The sequence below is a fragment of the Vitis riparia genome, chromosome 12 (assembly GCF_004353265.1).
Source record: "Vitis riparia cultivar Riparia Gloire de Montpellier isolate 1030 chromosome 12, EGFV_Vit.rip_1.0, whole genome shotgun sequence".
Classification (NCBI taxonomy): domain Eukaryota; kingdom Viridiplantae; phylum Streptophyta; class Magnoliopsida; order Vitales; family Vitaceae; genus Vitis; species Vitis riparia.
The window spans coordinates 20,923,555-20,942,420 of NC_048442.1; the positions used below are offsets into that span (position 1 = coordinate 20,923,555).

At 32.6% G+C, this 18,866-nt stretch overlaps 2 protein-coding genes across 2 annotated transcripts; both read right to left on the reverse strand.

The window, feature by feature from the left end:
- Positions 1 to 332: 332 nt before the first annotated feature.
- On the reverse strand, positions 333 to 2,148 carry LOC117926280 (berberine bridge enzyme-like 24). The gene has a single exon (XM_034845365.1). The coding sequence runs from the start codon at positions 2,146 to 2,148 to the stop codon at positions 535 to 537; it is 1,614 nt and encodes a 537-aa protein (XP_034701256.1). The 3' UTR covers positions 333 to 534.
- A 15,353-nt stretch (positions 2,149 to 17,501) lies between these two features.
- Positions 17,502 to 18,866, reverse strand: LOC117926212 (probable N-acetylmuramidase). The gene is made up of 3 exons (XM_034845289.1): positions 18,546 to 18,866; positions 18,340 to 18,441; positions 17,502 to 17,830 (listed from the first exon to the last, which is right to left on the reverse strand). Exons 1-3 carry the CDS (start codon positions 18,780 to 18,782, stop codon positions 17,750 to 17,752), a joined length of 420 nt encoding a protein of 139 aa, XP_034701180.1. The 5' UTR covers positions 18,783 to 18,866; the 3' UTR covers positions 17,502 to 17,749.

Here is an 18,866-nt window from a genome sequence, read left to right on the forward strand (position 1 = left end):
TTGGTGAGAATTTAAGGGGTTGAGCTTTGAGGGACATAACCTAGATTTAAATGATGACAGTAGCATGAACATATGATCATAACGATGCAAGAATATGGCAAACGCTATGGCACAAAGAAGGAAAAAAAAGCAAAAAAGAAAAAAAGAATAAATGCAGTGCTATGTACTTTTTTAAAAATAATATTCTTTGACTTGCTTATTCTAGAAAAGAGTGCATAGATTTTCCAAAGTTCTGCAAAAAATAAACCATACACCATTTGAGAAGCAATTCAAAGGTAATTTTTTTAAAAAAGGAAAAATTATTTTCCTGACAGAAAAATTGAAGATTGAAGTTGAAAAGAATAAACACATTGCTTGATATTTTTTATTTATTTATAATTTCTTACAAATCAATACAATGCATTATTACAGTTAGCACATATGTTTATTTAGTATGCATCAAGCTGCTTATTACCGCCTGTTTTGCCAATGAGATAAAACTTTATAAAGGAATTAGTTTGGGCCACTGGCCAAGGTGCCTCTAGTCTCTTAATTTCAATTCTTCCACCATGATGAAAGAGGAGGGATGCTTTGTTCATTCCTGAAGAAGTTACTTGGATCTACCTTGGTTTTGATTTGGACCAATCTATTGAAGTTGATCTTGTAGTACTTGAGGCCCCAAATGCTGGCTTGTGCATAGCTTGTGTTGCCGTTCTTATTCCTTCCCAAATCAAGGTCCCTATAGTTGAGATATGCAGCTCTTGGAGACTTGGAAACATATGGAGCCATGAACTTGTAGAGCTTTCTTGTCCAATATATATGCCTTTTTGACACCTCTTCTCCTTCCTCTAGCCAGGCGACTACGTACTGGATTGAATATAAGCTTCCCTTCCTGTGTGGGAAAGGGGTTTCAGTTTCTGGAATCTCATTCATCCTTCCACCATATGGGCTTATGATCATCAATGCCGTTGCATTTTTTACTTGGTAGAACAACTTCCATATCCCTTGCAGCCCAGTTTCGGGAATGGGTTCCTTCAAAAAGTCTGATTTATTCTTGAAATAGTTCTTGGATGTTTGACTCCTGTTGAGCAAAACATCAAGAGGTTGTCCAGAGAAGCCTGTAAAGTAAAGCACCGACTCTATCCAACTTGTTTCATTGCAGTCCTCGGCCGCTAACCCCAGCTCAGGGAAGCTCTCGTTCATTAGCGAGAGCAGTCCACTGGTGTTACCAAGAAATAGAGATTCGTATGTAGAGCTTATCGTCCTCTCCCCTTCTTGGCTGCCATTCACAGCCTGTAAGTAGACTCTGATGAAGAGGTCTTCATGGAGCTTATGAGCCACTTGCTGCCATTTAAGTAGTATCTTCTCTGCATCTTGTTCTAAGGTGCGGGTAACTCTGAAGACGGTCACAGTGGATGGGACAGGCACAAGTTTGATTTTCCATGAGACGATGATTCCAAAGCTTGCTCCTCCACCACCTCTAATAGCCCAAAACAAGTCTTCTCCCATGGATTCTCTGTTGAGAAGTGTACCATTGCTATCAACAATGTAAGCATCGATTATATTGTCAGCTGCTAGGCCATACTTTCTCAACAATGTCCCGTAACCCCCTCCACTTAAGTGCCCACCGACTCCTACAGTGGGGCAGATGCCTGCAGGGAAGCCATGAGTCGCAGTTTTATTGGCAATGCTGTAATAAACTTCACCCAGAGTTGCACCAGCCTCTACCCAAGCACTGCCATCTTCAACATCAACATTGATGGATCGAAGTGTCAGCAAATCAACGATGATGAAAGGGACTTCAGAGACGTATGAGAGACCCTCGTAGTCATGGCCACCACTCCGGGCTCTGATCTGCAAGCCATATTTCTTGGAGCAAATAACAGCTGCTTGGATGTGGGACACATGCAATGGTGTAACTATAATCTGTGGTTTTGGGGTGCAAGAGGATGTGAATCTGAGGTTCTGAATGGAGAAATCCAATACAGTTTCATATGATGAGTTTTTTGGGGTGTATAGGACTTTTGTGATAGGGGTTGAGGAGTTTGAATTAAGGGTAAGACATTGCAGAAAGTTTTGATGGACTGAACTTGAAGCAGCCCATGAAACTGATGAGAATAGAAGGGTAAAAACAAGTATACATGTTTCTGCAGAGCTTGAACTACCCATTTGGTCTCTTAATCTTTGTGCAAAACAGGGTATGAGATCCCTTATTTATAGTTTACAAATTCATGATACGTTCTCTATCTTTAATGATTTGTAAGCGTAAAAGTCATTAATCTTATCACTTCGAAATTAGTTGGTGACGAAAAATACAGGCCTTGGAAAATTCAAAGTACTTCCAATATAAACTATGAAGTTTTGACCTATGCACATATTCAAAGTACAAATCAAGAATGGCTTTCCAATTGGCAATATATATTTGACATTTATAAAAATTATGTACACACCCTGAAGGCTATTGTGCATCCATTGATTGAGTCAGTGGTTTAAGGTTTCAGGTCGTTGAAGTGGGGTTTTTCAAATTTCAATCTTTCCGGATGAGTAAAATACTAGCCGCAACTGTTACGTGATCATCATCGTTTCTGGTTTCCATCAACACCTTGATTTTGGGTGTAATCCAGCACCCAACAACTCATTTTCTTCCTCTTTGTTGTTATCATATTGAAATATTAACCATGGTCTTAGATTTCATGTTTGACAATTTCCGAGTTCAGATAAATATAAAGAAAATCTCTACTTCTTGGTATCAAAATTCTCTCAACCTTCATCTGCCATATCATCTCAAATTCTAACCTATTTTCCTCCTAAATTCTCTTCCATTTAGTTTAAAAAATTATACTGCCACAAGCTCTCAAACTCTCTTCAATCTTTTTCTAAGAGATCATAGGAACCATACTTGCACAAGCATCAGTTGCATGTGGCATCAGGAATCAAGGTGAGGCTATTTGAATAGGTTATAATTTGCCTGCAGTATAACTTTTTAGCATGATTTCCTTTCACTTGAAAAATAGTAATAAATAAACTAAGTTTGAATGGAGATCATTCTTTTTTCTCATTCAAACAAAGTAAGCAGTCAGATGATATTCGATGCATGCATACCATTTTGTCACAGTTTAAGGGAGAATTAAAAGAAGGAAATGTTGGCTTTTAAGGACTCAAAACTCAATACAATACAACTAACTTGTTCAACTTGTGTATGTGTATATATATATGCCTGAATGGCCACACGTAAGGCCAGTCAAAGATGTATCCAACCCTAATCTACCTGTCTCTCCCACCTCCCACGCATTACTTTGAATACATATCTCATGTAATAAAAGATTGGTTGTGATGTTTGTCTTGCTTTGATGAGAAAAATCGTTCGGAAATTTTGATGGTTGAAACCCTTTGCCAAATCTTCCATCATGCATGATGTCACTTAAGTAAAAGTCACAACCCTTTTTTTTTTTCTTTAATACAAAAAAATTTCAAGTAATAATAAATATATGAGCTTTAATATTAATTACTAAAATCTTTATTCAATACATTTTGTTTACAAGTTTTATACCTTGAATTATCACCAATCAATCATTTAGTCAAACAGTTCAACATTTTAAAGAAAAAATACAAAAGATAAAGAGAGAAATGCCAAAGTGGCTGGCCATAAAAAAAAAAAAAAAAAAAAAAAAAAAAAAAAAAAAAAATCCAAAAAAAAATATAAAATAAAATAAAAATATTTGTTCATCTGAAAACGCCAAGATAGAAAGAAGAAGATAGAGAGAAAGAGAGAGGGTTTTTATAGAAGAAGTTGAATAAAATGCAATACAATACCTCTGCTATATATATAGCAGGGATTAGGAAAACAGAGAGGCTTACAACAAACTCAACAAACCAAACTACTAGTTGTTAAGCCGTTTTGCTACTTTTGCCTAATTTGCTCCCTCAAATGAATCCTCCGGGAACCACTGAACCTTCCACCCTCTGGGAACCACTGAACTCACACCAAGCTTAATCTCCATTCTTTAGATCAAGAGAAGTAATAGTAAGCTTCCCACGCAGCTTGTCAAAGAACCTGAAAGATAAAGGCTTTGTTAACACATCTGCAATTTGATCCTCAGCTGGTACATGATTGACCACCAGCTTTATTTCCATTACTTTCTCCCTGACAAAATAAAGGTCTAACTCCATATGCTTAGTTATTGAATAATGCAAAACTGGATTAACTGAAAGAGAAACAATGCTTATATTGTCACACCAAATTACAGGAACCATAGTCATCTTAGATTTGAGTTCAGACAAGAGGGACTGCAACCATAACAGTTCTGAGGTCAAGCTAGCCAAGCTTCTATATTCTGCTTCAGTACTAGATCTGGAAATAGTGTGCTGCTTTTTTGAGCTCCATGAAACCAAGTTTTTCCCAAGAAAAACACAATGCCCAGATGTAGACCTTCGATCATCAACATCACTCCCCCAGTCAGCATCACAAAAAGCCATTAAATTCATAGTTTCTGATGGTTTCAACACAATACCAAGATCTGTAGTGCCATTGAGATACCTTATAATTCGTTTGACAACCTTCCAATGAGTGTCTAAAGGCTTCTGCATAAATTGGCAAACTTTGTTAACACTAAAAGCAATCTCGGGTCTAGTGATGGTTATGTACTGCAAAGCTCCAACAACACTTCTATACTAAAAAACATTATCAATTGAATCACTCGTTTCAGCTGAAAGTTTTAGACCAGAAAACATAGGAGTGGGAAGCGACTTAGCTCCATCCATTTTAGTCTTCTTTAGAAAATCTTGAATGTATTTTTTTTGAGAGAGATGAAGTCCACCATCTGTAGTTTTCTTTACCTCAATTCCCAAAAAATAGCTAAGCTCACCAAGATCTTTAAGAGAAAACAAACCACTTAACTTTGAGATCAGCTCTTGAATCTCTTGACTACTACTTCCTATCACCACAATGTCATCGCCATAAACAAGAACAAAGAGAGAAGAATAGTTGGTAAACCTTACAAACAAGGACTGATCGGATTTAGTGGAAGAAAAACCAAACTGTTGAAGAGAAATCTTGAGTTTGTCAAACCAGGCCCGAGGTGCCCGCTTCAAGCCATACAAGGCCTTATGTAGTTTGCACACTAGCTTTTGGTTTTGATTGGTTCTACCATCAAAACCTGGAGGTTGGTCCATGTAAACTTCCTCTTGCAATTCACCATTTAAAAAGGCATTATTGACATCCAACTGCCTTATAGACCAACTTTGAGAAACAACAATAGCAAGAACAACTCTAATTGTAGTAGGCTTCACAACTGGGCTGAAGGTTTTAGAAAAATCAAAACCAGGAACTTGAGAGTAGCCCTTTGCTACTAGACGAGCTTTGTACCTAGAGACAGATCCATTAGGATTCCTTTTGAGTTTAAAAACCCATCTGCACCCAACAGAAGTTCTGTCACTTGGAAGAGGAACCAAAGACCAGGTTTTGTTCTTCATCAAAGCTCTAAATTCTTCATTCATTACTTCTTTCCATTTGGGATGAGAGATTGCTTCTTGTAAAGTATTAGGTTCTTCATCATTAAGATCAACAGTATAGACCTTTGGTTTAAAAATACCATTCTTGGACCTTGTAATCATATGATGTGGCTGTTGTGGTAAAGTGACTGGTCTTGTATTGATGGATCCATTTGGTTCACCTGAATTTGTGGATAAAGGAATTGTACCAGGAAGAACATATAGACTAGAAGAAGATATGGAAGCTGACTCATTGAGAATTGGCATAGTTGAAGAAGAATCAGTGTTTGATAAATCTTGTTGAACATACCTAATGTCTGAACCAGGATTCTCATCAAGTTGATGACTTGACTGAGCTGATGATGTGGGAAGTGACAATGAATGACTGACACTTATTGGCTCTAGGTTTTTAACTAAAGGAATGCAAGGAAGACCAGTTGTGGAATGTGAAACAGTTTGAACAGGTTTTTGAGGTTTATCAGCAAAAGGAAACTTAGTTTCATCAAAGAAAACACTTCTAGAAATAAACATTCTTCCTTGTTGATTTAAGCATTTGTACCCTTTGTGTTTAGAACTGTAACCAAGGAAAGTACAAGGTGAGGACCGAAATCTAGTTTATGTTTATTGTAAGGTCTTAGGTGAAGAAAACAAAGGCAGCCAAACACCTTAAGCTGAGAATAATTGGGTTTAGAATGAAACAAAAACTCATAGGGACACTTTTGCTTTAAGACCTCAGTAGGCAACCTGTTGATAAGAAAAACGGTTGTGGAAAAAGCATCAAGCCAATATTTAAGTGGAAGAGAAGCTTGAGCAAGAAGAGTCAAACCTAACTCCACTATATGTCTATGCTTTCTTTCAATAATGCCATTCTGTTTTGAAGTATAAGGACATGAAAGCCTATGTACTATACCATGTTGTTCAAAATAGGTTTTCAAACTTCTAAATTCACCACCCCAATCTGTTTGAAAGGTTTTGAGTTTACAACAAAATTGGAGGTCAGCTTGAACTTTAAACAGTAAAAAGACTTCTCTAGTTTGTGACTTAGATTTCAAGAAATAAACCCAGGTGTATCTAGAGTATGCATCAGCAAAAGAAACATAATAGTTGAACCCATAAGAAGAATTAATTGGAGCTGGTCCCCATAAATCTGATACAACTAACTGAAGAGGCTTAGTATACACTATTTGAGAAATTGGAAAAGACAAATTATGACTTTTCCCGAGCTGACAAGCTGAACAAATTGAAGAACCAGATTTGGTAGAAAATGGAATTTTATTATCATTGAGAATTTGTGTCACAATTTTTGAGGCCGGATGACCAAGCCTTTTATGCCATAGATCAAAAACAGAAAAACTAGAACTGGTTGTTACAGAAAGATTAGAATTGACATTATGCATAAGAGAAGCAGTACAACATGTAAGTTCATTCTGACCATTTGATAAAGACAGACCAGATGCTTTTCCAAAGAGATTCTTTGACAGGTGGAACTGATAGAGTCCTTTATGCAGAGTGCCTTGCAAGAGTAAAGAGTGATTAGATCTGTCTTTAACAAAACAAACCTTTGGATGAAACTCAAAATAGACATTATTATCTCTAGCAAATTGAGAAACATTTAATAGATTTTTCTTAATTGCAGGAACTCTAAGAGTATTTTTAAGAAAGAAGAACTTTATTTGGACTAGAAGAAGAAGGAAAAACAGATAAACCAATATGTGAAATTTCAAGTCCAGTCCCATTCCCCATGTGGATTTTTGAGTTACCATTATACTTAGTACCAGAATTGAGGTTGCCAAGATCATGAGTAACATGGTTTGTGGCTCATGAGTCTGGGAACCAACAACAATTTTGAAGATCTTCAGGAGTGGCAACCATTGCTTCCATTTCTGAGTAATCTTGATCTTCTTGAGCATCATACTTAGTGAGATTGACATTTCCAGCACTAGAATTTGGACCAGATGCTCCATTTCTTGCACCACTTCCTAAAACACCAGGAGTAGGTCCATTAGCAGGCATATTCCCATGGAAATTTTGATCATACCTGTAGAAGCAACGATGAACGGTGTGACCAAATTTATTGCATAGTTGACACTGAGGCTTAATTCCTCCTTGAGTTCTGCCACGACCTCTTCCTCTTTTAGGAACAAAAGACCCTTTAGTCATCTGATTTCCTCCAAACTGATTCCTATTCTGAAAACCACTAGAAGGGTAGCCATTAGAATTCCAAGAGGAAGAAGAACTTCTATTAGAATACTGAGAGGTGTAATTCACAGAAAGATCAGTAGATGAGATTTTGTGTGCAATTCTTCCTTCATGGGCAATCAAAGTCGAGGTGACATATTGAAGAGAAGGAGAAGACTTCTTCGAGGAGATAACAACAATGACAGACTCGTATTCTTCTCCAAGACCTTGCATTATAGCAAGTATATGATTTGTGTTTGAAATCTTGTGACCAGCAGTAGCAAGAAGATCATAATAATTCTTCATTTTTGTAAGATAATCTCTCATAGTCAGACCATCCTTTTTTAACATCTGCATTTGACTCTTGTAGAACATAACCTTTGCATAAGACTGAGAATTGAAATTCTAGGAAATTGTATTCCATACCTCAAAAGCTGAAGAACACCCAATAACCTGAGGCAAGAATGTACTTCCGATTGAAGATAGTAGCCAAGAAATCAACAGATGATCTTGGCGTTGGTAATCTCTGAATTTGGGATTTGGAACCAAAATCCCTGTTTCATCAGTCACCATCTTTGGTGGAAGGTGCTCTGTTCCAAACAGGAAACCTTAAGACCATAACCCCGTACAACATTTTCAATTTGATACCTCCACATCAAGAAATTATCATCCTTCAGACGCATCGTAATAAGCTGACTCAAAGGGCTTATTATCATCCTCAAAGATTCGTCTGTGGTCGTCGGATTGCCTCTTCTAGCTTCAGCTGAAGATCCGATCGTAGCACCTCTCCATTAGTCTGATTTACAGGGGCCATTGATGCGTGAACCCTAAGCTCTGATACCAAGATAGAAAGAAGAAGATAGAGAGAAGGAGAGAGGGTTTTTATAGAAGTTGAATAAAATGCAATACAATACCTCTGCTATATATATAGCAGGGATTAGGAAAACAGAGAGGCTTACAACAAACTCAACAAACTAAACTACTAGTTGTTAAGCCGTTTTGCTACTTTTGCCTAATTCGCCAGTAGACATTCATGGTCAAAGGTTTACAGCAATCCAGCCAGCCTCAATATGTTTGGGGCACATGCATGCATCCTCTGACCTGGATAAAATTCGCCACTAGTTGTTAAAAAACATATGGTTTACAGAAATCGTACGTTAACGTGTGGACTTCTACATCAACAAAACTAATCATAAAAAGAGAATTTATTCTGTAATAATTTTGGATTTAGGTTCATTTAAATAATTTATTTTTTCAGACAAACCTTGTTTGAATCTATTTAATTAATTACGCATAAAATATTATATTTTATTATTTAAAAATTTGGACTATTTTTACTGGTAAGAACATTAGGTGTTTGATGGGGACATTTTGGATATTCAAAGGTTGAGAGCCTCAGTTTTTTTTTTTTATAGGAATGTAAGAAGTTAAGTTCAATGGATGTTATTAACTACCATTGATGCCAGCTAGTTTGCTACCATAAATTAAACCATTTAAAATACTTATGGATGGTGCTATTTGTCTACTATTGAGGCATTTAAAAAAAAAATATTTCCCACACTTAACTGCCTCAATTATGTAATTGACTCATAAATGACTTTTTGATGGGAAGTGAGTTAATCTCCTTCCAAATATTTCTCACCTCCATCCTCTAATGTCCTATTCACTTTAGTTCATTTGATCTTCATGATCTCTAATTTGTTTTGCAAAATAGAAGATGTGCATTGTCATAAGGGAAGATTGTTTCATATATAATTCTTTTTGCCAATTTGATTTTCTTTTATGGTTTCATTGCAACACTTCTTCAAACACAAAGCAATGGTCATGAGCCTCCGATACAAGATCGTTTTGCATACCATCCTATTCTCAGGTTGTTACCAATGTTTTTTTTTTTTTTTTTTCGTATTTTGTGTGATGAAATCAAATATAAAAAACCATTTTTCTTTTTTCTTAAGATTAAAGATTTTTGGACTACTAAAAAGGATTGGAACAAGGAAATGCTTAATTACACAATTAAATCAACAATTGCTGCATGGGCAGATTAGAGGTAGAGATGGAAAAGATTAAAGCAACAGTTTTCATTTCAATTGAATTTGGAAGTTAAAGTGCGCTTCTAAAGGCTTCTAAAGTTAAGATGTTGGTTTGGCTTTTAGTTCATTCTAAGCTTTCAATAAATAAGTTGTTTGTAGAAAGAGACATCAATATTAATGTCGTGTGTGAGTTATTCGGGGGAGCTATATATGATCAAAATCACATTTTCATTTGTGTTGGTATTAAATAAGTTCGATTATCAATTCGTGATAATTATCCAAATTTTCTAAAGTTATGTTTGCTTTTTGGAAAGTACTAAGAAAAAAAGAAAATCAAATATAATTACAATTAATTATACATTTATGTATTTTAAAATTATTTAATATTTATATAATCAAAGAAAAATAAGTGAAATGAATTTAAAAAAGTATATAAAAAAATTTATTTACTTTGAATTTATTTTATTTATTTTATTTTTTACATTTTTTTCTTTATTTTCTTTTCCTCACATTTTCTCTTAAAATTTTCAAGACCAAATATAGACTAAATAATTGGAATATCAATATTGGGTAAAATCTGATAGTTAAAAGGGATAGTGCACTAGAAAAAATAGTATATATTCTTTGACAAATTTGACGATAAAAAGTTTAATTCAATGTTTTCCTTCTTATTTTATTATTAGAGAAAGCAACTAGTATGTTTAAAGATTACATTGGAAGGATGATAGTGAAAAGTTTGGTTATTAAGACGATAATAAAGTAAAGAAAAAAATATTTAACGGATCTAAAAGGAGTGAGAGAGGTATTATTAGGGATAATAAGGGACCTTAGTTGGTTATTTGAAATTGTAGGTTTTAGAAATTTAATGTTATGAAAATAGGTTATAGAGGTACATAGATATCTGATCTAAAATTATGTATTTTTTAGGTAAAAATAATGTTTTATGAAAGATTAAAGGTTTGTTTAATAATTGTTTTTAAGAACAATTTTTTATTTTTTAAAATAAAATAAAAACAAGAAAATACATTCTGACAATAAAAAAACTATTTTATTTTATTTTCATTTTCATTTGTGTTTAGTTATCCTATTTTATTTTATTTTTATTTTAGTTTTGATATTGAATTTTATTTTATGGTTCGGTCTAGAAGGATAAGGATCTAAATATTGAAAAAAAGAAATTTAAAAGAGAAGGAAAAAGTTGAAGAGGGGAATTAGATTGCTTTGATCGGAGAAGGTTCCAAATTTGAAGTTGGAAGATGGAGATTGAATTATTGAATTGAGATAAGGAAAAGGAAGCCAAAGGCTTGATGGAAAGCAAAAGACAAAAAGATTTGAACTTTAAAAGAAATGGCAACCCACACGGAAGGAGAAGGTAGGAGTATAAAAGAGGACAAGGGTGACTTTGGGAGGATCTTGGGACTTTTTGGAGTGGTCCTAGAAAGTTTTAAAAGAGCATGTTAAGGAGAGGGCTGAAATTTGAGGAAAAAATAAAGGAAATTGAAACGTAAGGAATCCAAAAAAGGATGTTAAAAAAAAAAAAAAAAAAAAAAAAAAAAGAACTTGAGGAGAAATTTAGAGGAAATTGAAAAGTAAGGAATTGAAAAAAATATCACAAGAAAAACACGCAAAGAAGAAGGGAGTAAGGTTTGTTAGAGAAATGTTCTCGAAGACAATTTTTGTTATTTAGGGAGTAAGGTTTCTCTAATGGAATTTTTTTTTAAATATAATTATATTAATAAGAGAAACAATAAAATCATACCTTATAATGTATTAGTTTTGTTATATTATTTTTTCATGGTGATTAAATATATTTTTGAGTTTCAATGCATTATTTTTTTTTAAAATTAATAACTTATTAACAAATTCAATGCATTAAGTCTTACTTAATTTATAACTTATTTATCTAGTAAAACATTTGGAAAAATATGATTTTATGTGGAAGAGAAACAAGTAGAGTTATTTTGGATCAATTTTTGTCTACAAACTTTTTGTATAATTGGTTCACTATTTGAGTATTGAATTATTTTTAAATATTGTTACACTAATTAATGAATCTAATGCCTTAAGTCATATTTAATTTGAAGTTTATTTACTTAGTGAAAAAAAATTTCTTATATATAAAGGAAAAAACTAACAAAATTATTCAAAATAAATTTTGCTTTGTTACTTTTTTAATATTAAATGAATCAATTTTGAGTTTTATGACTCCTAAAGTTTCAAACTATCTTTAAAAAATAATAAATTCTATGTATCGAATGTTGCTTTCTTTGGAATCTATTTGCCTAATAACAAAATTATTAATTTTTTTTTTTTTTATAAAATGTGTGTAATTCAGAAAAAAGATTATATTTGAAAGCTTTGGACATTAAGGAATGAAAGAACAACAATATTATATTCTTAAATGACTTCAAAAGAAAACAGCAAAATAAAAGTGACTTCATGCAGCCACAAAATCAGACTTCACTCGCTAAACCAATGCCTAAAGACTCACTCAACTTAACAAACTCCTAATGATTACAGCTTTTTGGAAATTATTATTGAGAAAAATTAAAGTTGAAAGCTTTTGAAAGGTTTTTATCGTTAAATTCTGGACTGTAATATATATTCTTCGACCTCAATTCACCCGTTTCTAAATCTCTAATCCTTTTTTTCCTTCTGGTTTTTCTTTTTTTCTCTCTCTTTCTTTTCTCCTTCCTTCATGTCTCATTTCCATTTTCTTTCATCTTCTTTCTCATTAGGATTTTATATAAATGATGTTTGAAGGTTGAAGAAGAGCTAAATTTTATTTAAAAAGGAGAGAAAAGGATGGTTTGGTGTAGAGATGAGATAAATGTATTTATATTGAGTGGAATGATTAAGTTTGAATTTTACACCTTGTATTTTTCCTTTTCATTTTTTGTTCACTAGGGTGCAATAAAACACACGTTTTCCAAGGTTCAAAGAGAGGTTTTTCATTAATCTTTCATAACGTAAGGGCTTTTTTTTTTAAAAATTGTTTTGAAAAATAGTTTTTTAAAATAATTTTTTTGTGTTTTTTTTTTAATAAAAAAAATCGTGTTTGAGAACTGAATTTGAAAAATAATTTTTGTTCTCATAAATACAAAAACTTGTTTAGTTGAGTTAATAATTTTTTTTTTAAAACAAGTAAAACAAAAATGTGTTTGAAAGTTGTTATTTTTTTCAATTAATAAAGTGTTTTCTTCAATTAACTTGATATTATAAATGTATAAATAATTTTTATATTAACATATCATTTAAATTAAAAAAAATTATTAAATTTTAAAGTTTTACATCAATTATAAATTTTTTAAATAAAGAATGATTTTGTTACCAAGTGTAATTATATTAATTTCAATAATATTTGTATTTGCACATATGCTAAACTTCATATGAGCATAAATTTGGCATCTTAATTAATAAATTTGGCAGAATGCGACTAGTCTTTATGGGTAGCAGCCTCCAGTTTTTCCCTAACCATCTCAATTTTACTCTCCAATTTCCATTAGGCATTTTTTTTTCTTTTTTTCTTTTAAGTTACCAGTAAATACCAGTTTCATTAAGCTCATGTATTGTAATGTCATCATTGATATAGGTCAGTGGTCTTATAATCTGAATTATAGACATCTTTATCCAATGGTGCAAACAAGTTCTTTCCCAGATTTCTTATCCAAGAGAATACACTAAATAAAATAACAATTCAAACATGATTTGATTGTTCAACAATTCATAGGGCACTCCATCAAAACCACCTTTAACTCTAATTTAAATTGTTATGTGACAAAGTTTTAGACTCAGAGAAGAAGTTGAAGGAGGTAAAGACATTACAAAATATAAATTTACAAAATTAAAAATAAATGAAAATTTTGAAAACCAATAAATATTCAAAAAACAAGAAAGTGGACATAGCATTTCAAAATGCATAAAATCAATCCAAAATTATCAAACAAACAAGGAAATAAATAAAAAATTTGAACATTTCTCTCTTTTCTCTAAACTAAAATAGAGGTTCAATAGCATTCTTACGTCTTCCTATCAGTGAAACAAAAATTTTTAATCTTGTGAACAAAAAGCATGGAAGAATACTTTGTTTCGTTCCTTTGAACAAAACAACCCAAGAAAAATCCTACTCTTATTAAATTCTTTTCCTTCTCTTTCCCCAGTTTTTTCAACATCCAAACGGGAAAGGTCATAAAACAAAAAATGTTTGATAGAATAAAAAACTTAGATCCCATTCAAATAACAGAACTGAGAAATGATTCCCACAACCCATTCAAAAAAAAAAAAAAAAAAAAAAATCAGATTTCAAAACAAACAAAAATAAAATAAAGGTTTCAGTATGTCAAAATAAACAAAAAAAAAAAAAATGTTTTGCTTTGTTTCATTCTAGAGGAGAAACCACGGGTAGGGAAAGGTAAGAACGGGGAGAAGAAAACACAAAGAACAACTATTCTCTAATGCCTTTTATTATTATTATTATGTAAAAAGGAAAAAAAAAAACAAGAAAAACAAACATTTTTTTGTTCTTTAAAAAGAGCCATTTTAAGAACACAGAAAACAATAAAAATAAAAACTATATCAAACATATTTTTAGTATTTTTTGTTTTCAAGAACATAAAACACAGTTCTTGAAAACAACAATTAAATAAACCCTAAGGATTTCCTAACAGTTGTTTAAGTTTGGTAAAATTCAGGATATTTTAAAATATGATATTCAACTTCAAAATGACTTTGACAATCACTTTGATGGGACTCCTTGATCTTTTTCCTATCATCAGTCATTTTGTTGCAACTCCAATAGGGTAAAATTAAAAATAAAACTTTCCTATCATGAATCAAGATTGAAATTGGATAATACAATTTAATTATGGTGACTAAAACAAGATCCCCTTAGTTTTTATCAAAAAGTTAATAACCTTAAGTTATATTTGATTTTCAAAAAATACTAAAAAATTTAAGAAAAATGATCGTCATAAAATTGATTCTACCGTAAAAAAAATACAAAAGAAAATTAAATATAATTAAAATTAGTTTAAATTTTATACATTTTGAAGTTATTTAATATTTATAGCAAAGAAAAAAAAAAAAATTCCGAAGTAGCGCATAAAAATAGTTTATAACTTAGAGTTTTTTTTTTTCTATTTTCATTCCCTCATGTTTTTCATTAAATTTTTTAAAAACCAAATATCACCTTACTCACTTATAATAAGGTAAGATTTTTCAAATAAAAAATAAAATTACCACTTTTCATTTTAAAATTCAAAAAAGAAGTGAGAAAATAAAAAATATAGCTTGAAATATTCATGAAAATTCAATGAAATATCATATATCCTTCGTATTCAAACCCCAAAAATGGGGATATATAAATTTGTCATGTAATCCACAAAAATCAGTGAGACAATCAGCCTTACAACCTTACCACTATGCTGCAATTTCTTTTGGATTTGTATTTTCTGTCTTTAATATGTATCATGAATTTATGATTGTTAAGCCTAATTTATCTTACCAGCCATGCACGTTATTATACTCTTCTCTTACATAAGACATGAGCTTTATTTTGCTGCTCATTTCAGATATGTATAAAAAAAAAATTAAATTACAAAAATAGAACTTGATAATAAAAAAATTTTAATTATTTTTATTCAAATTTCATTAAGTGATATATTTAGAACATAATTGATTTTTTTATATCTGTTTTAAAATAACTAAATTTAAGTGGCCAGTAAACTTCTAAAAAAAATTATAAATATTTTTAAAAATTACCTTACAAAAGAAGCAAAAAATAATAACATATAGATTTTTATTTATTTATTTATTTTCAGAAACCATCATTTTGATATTAAATACAATATAATATGCTTAAAGTTAGTGAAATATAATTTTTATTTTCATATAATATAAAAAAAATAATTTAACATGTATATTATTAATTAGTTCATCATTTTTCAAACTTTTCACTTTTACTTATTTATTTTTGGGTCAATTTTCATGACTTTTTAAATAAAGATTAAAAATTAAAGTGCAGGGCTATTATCTCTTTTCCTACATCAGATTTTTTTCCTTAACATATTCTTAAACATTTTTCCACCGCCTTCAAAGTTGATGGTTGGGTTAGGATCAAATACTCAAATCAAAACCATATTCATATGGCATTCAATGTTTATGAAGTCAGAGTGCTTATATTTGACACGCATGGCGTGTCCAGGAAAGGTTCTGTTTGATCATGATGCATCGTCACCTCAGCTACTAATCAAGAATCAATTCCTGTTTTCATGCTCATTTCTCATCTCATCTCTCTAACTTCTATTTTTATTTATTTATTTATCAGTAATTCAATTTGCAGGGGAATGCAATCAAAACCCATGACCCTTCAGAAAATGATATGCTCTCGATCAAAGTTAATTCACGGATCTAAACTCAAAAGATGGCTAAAGAATGAGTTGTTCTAGCCTGAGATCAGCTTCAATAATCAGAGAGACAGAGATAGAGACAGAGAGGACATGGGAAGTTCAAAGACTAATATTGCTACCCTAGATCAAAATGGAACTAGATTGCAGGTTGTACATTATGAAAATGGTATAATGCCAACTGCATCAGATGAACACTAAGGTACCAATTCCACAGGGCAATCATCCTCCATTCCCAGGTTGCTTTCGGGAAGGTCGTCCATAGGCGGCTGGCCTCAATGCCACAACATATGTGGCATGCCCATTGTTGAACAGACACCAAGAAGAGAAGCTCGAGTTCTCAATCCGTTTAGAGTTCTCTATAATACATTGTTAGTATATTTCTATAATATATTGATATTCAAAAGGAATATATTTGAATAAATTGTATATTGTACATTGTGAAGAACTCATAATAGGCCCCGAATTAGATGGACATCGGAAGGAGAGAAAAGTAGGAATGTTAGACACAACACAGCATTACCTGGCACACCTATTATCAGAAGTACAACAATATGAATGTCTGCCAAAGGAAGAGAGGATCATGTTATTAGCTTACCCAAAGGCATCTATGTTCTTATGCCGTTTCTCCATCACTATGATGTTTCAAGATGAGTGAGTACCACAGCTAACAAGCTATGTCACATAGAAAGCCTCATTTGCCTTGATTACAGCAGTAAAAATATTGGAAAAATATGACAGTTTTCTTAATCTCTTTGTTCTAAGATCTTGGGGCAGATACACTTGATGCCTAGCCAAAAACCAACACAGCCGCATCCCATAAGTGTACTGGAGACCATGTAACACAGAACACTCAGCCTTTCATATTTCAAGTTATTACCAAAAGTGCAGCCCATACAACCAGGTTTTTGATGTGTTAAAATATCAATTATTTTAACTATTACATCATATGGTTGGACTCTGTTTTCTAAAAATGCCAATTAGCAGGTTATCGCAGATTCTTTCCTTTTACAGTACGAACAGGGTCACTCTGTTGCAGCTTAATCAAAGAAAGTGCAATGACCATGGCAATGGAAAAGTTCCTTCTACGTCTACATGAATAATATATGTTACCTTCTGAGAAAAGCTCACTCACTCAATAACTCTCTTATTTGTATTTCAAAAAAATAAATAACTAATAATAATTTCTCATCCCATCCCACCCTTTCTACAAGAAAGTTATATAAGACCAACAGGGGGAAGTTAAAGGAATTAAAGTGGATGAAAAAACACACGAAAATTCCTAAGAATCAATCCACCAAAACTAACTTATCAAACAAATTAAAATTGAAAACACAAAAGAATATTAGAATGACAAAGGAAATCATCAAGTGAATTGAAGTTAAAACACAACCTTAGCATTTATGCATGCTTCACCCAGTGACCAATAACCATTTTTCCATAGATATACACCATTTCAAGAAATGTTTAGCCATCTCTTTCTCATTTCATTTCAAAACAAAATGTCCACAATTCTAACATGCCATTTCCAAATTGCTTAGAACAGGTTTTGAGAAGGAACAAGAAAAAATAGGATTCTCAGAACCATTTTTATCTTACACAACACACAACCAACAACATAATCAGAAGAGAAAACCGAAAAGCCGAAATTAAGAGCAAGGATTTGCATCATGGAATAACAAGTTTCTTGCCGGCATAGATGGTGTCCCCGGTAAGCCCATTTGCCTCTTTAATAGCATCAATTGATACCTATTATTAGATGTAAAAAGTCAATCATTCAACTTAATAACCAAGAAACTACAACCAAATTCGAAATTCTAATTGTCTCCTTGTTTTATTTCAGCTGAAAACATTTCAAACAACAAACTTTCTTGAGAAAAAATAACCAGAAATGCATAAGACATTATGCATTATAAAAATTGAGGTTTGCACTATGCCTGGTAGTTAAGAAAACTAATACAAATCCCAATCAAACTTTGAATTCAATGTTTTATGCAGTTTCTGTTTCCTAAAAAATGAAGGGCCCAATTCATCTATGTTAGTAGTTGGACAAGGCAACAGTTGACTCAGGATCCAAATACCCTAAAACTCAAAATTATTTTTTCTTTTTTTCTTTTTTTCACTCTTCCCACATTTTCTCAGAAACCAAATCCAGCATTAAACAGTCATTCTTGATCGCAACATTTTCCCAGAAAATATTGTCATGGAAACAAACAGACAAGAAAATCATGACAAAAGAAAGAGAACAGAAAAAATACCCCATGTTTTCTAGAGAGACCCCACAGTGTATCTCCCTTCACAATATCTATAGTCTTCTGCGTCGACTTCCGAACCTCCTTGTCCGTACAATCAATTTTCTCCTTAAAACCCCCAAAGAAACGAACAAACACACAGAGGAAAATTCAAGCAAAAATCTATATAATATATAAAATATTTTCCAAATGAGATGTGTGAGCTGAGTTACCTTGAAGACGGGTTCTCGAGAGTGGGGTGGGTCATTCAGTTGACTTGGTTCAGTCACTGAGTGGGTTAGGAGTTTGTTGTCGTTGTTGTTGCAAGAGTTGAGAGCTTTGAGGATGCTCATGGCGATTCCAGAGAAGACGAAGAATCCGGCAGTTTTGGCGACGGCTGCTTCCTTGGAGTGACCCTCGCCGTTGCCGGCACCATGCTCGCCGGCAAGTTTGTTGAACGCCTGGCCCATCTGGGTTCAGCTTAGGGTTTTAAGGTTCTCTCAGAAGTTTTGACGCCAGGCCCTCCGCGAATCGGAGACCCACGCGCAATATTG

Coding starts and splice junctions, on each gene's coding strand:
- LOC117926280 (XM_034845365.1), bottom strand. CDS start 2,148: ATGGGTAGTTCAAGCTCTGCAGAAACATGTATACTTGTTTTTACCCTT.
- LOC117926212 (XM_034845289.1), bottom strand. CDS start 18,782: ATGGGCCAGGCGTTCAACAAACTTGCCGGCGAGCATGGTGCCGGCAAC. Junction 18,442..18,545: donor CTCGAGAACCCGTCTTCAAG/GTAACTCAGCTC, acceptor GGGGGTTTTAAG/GAGAAAATTGATTGTACGGA. Junction 17,831..18,339: donor GTCTCTCTAGAAAACATGGG/GTATTTTTTCTG, acceptor ATCTAATAATAG/GTATCAATTGATGCTATTAA.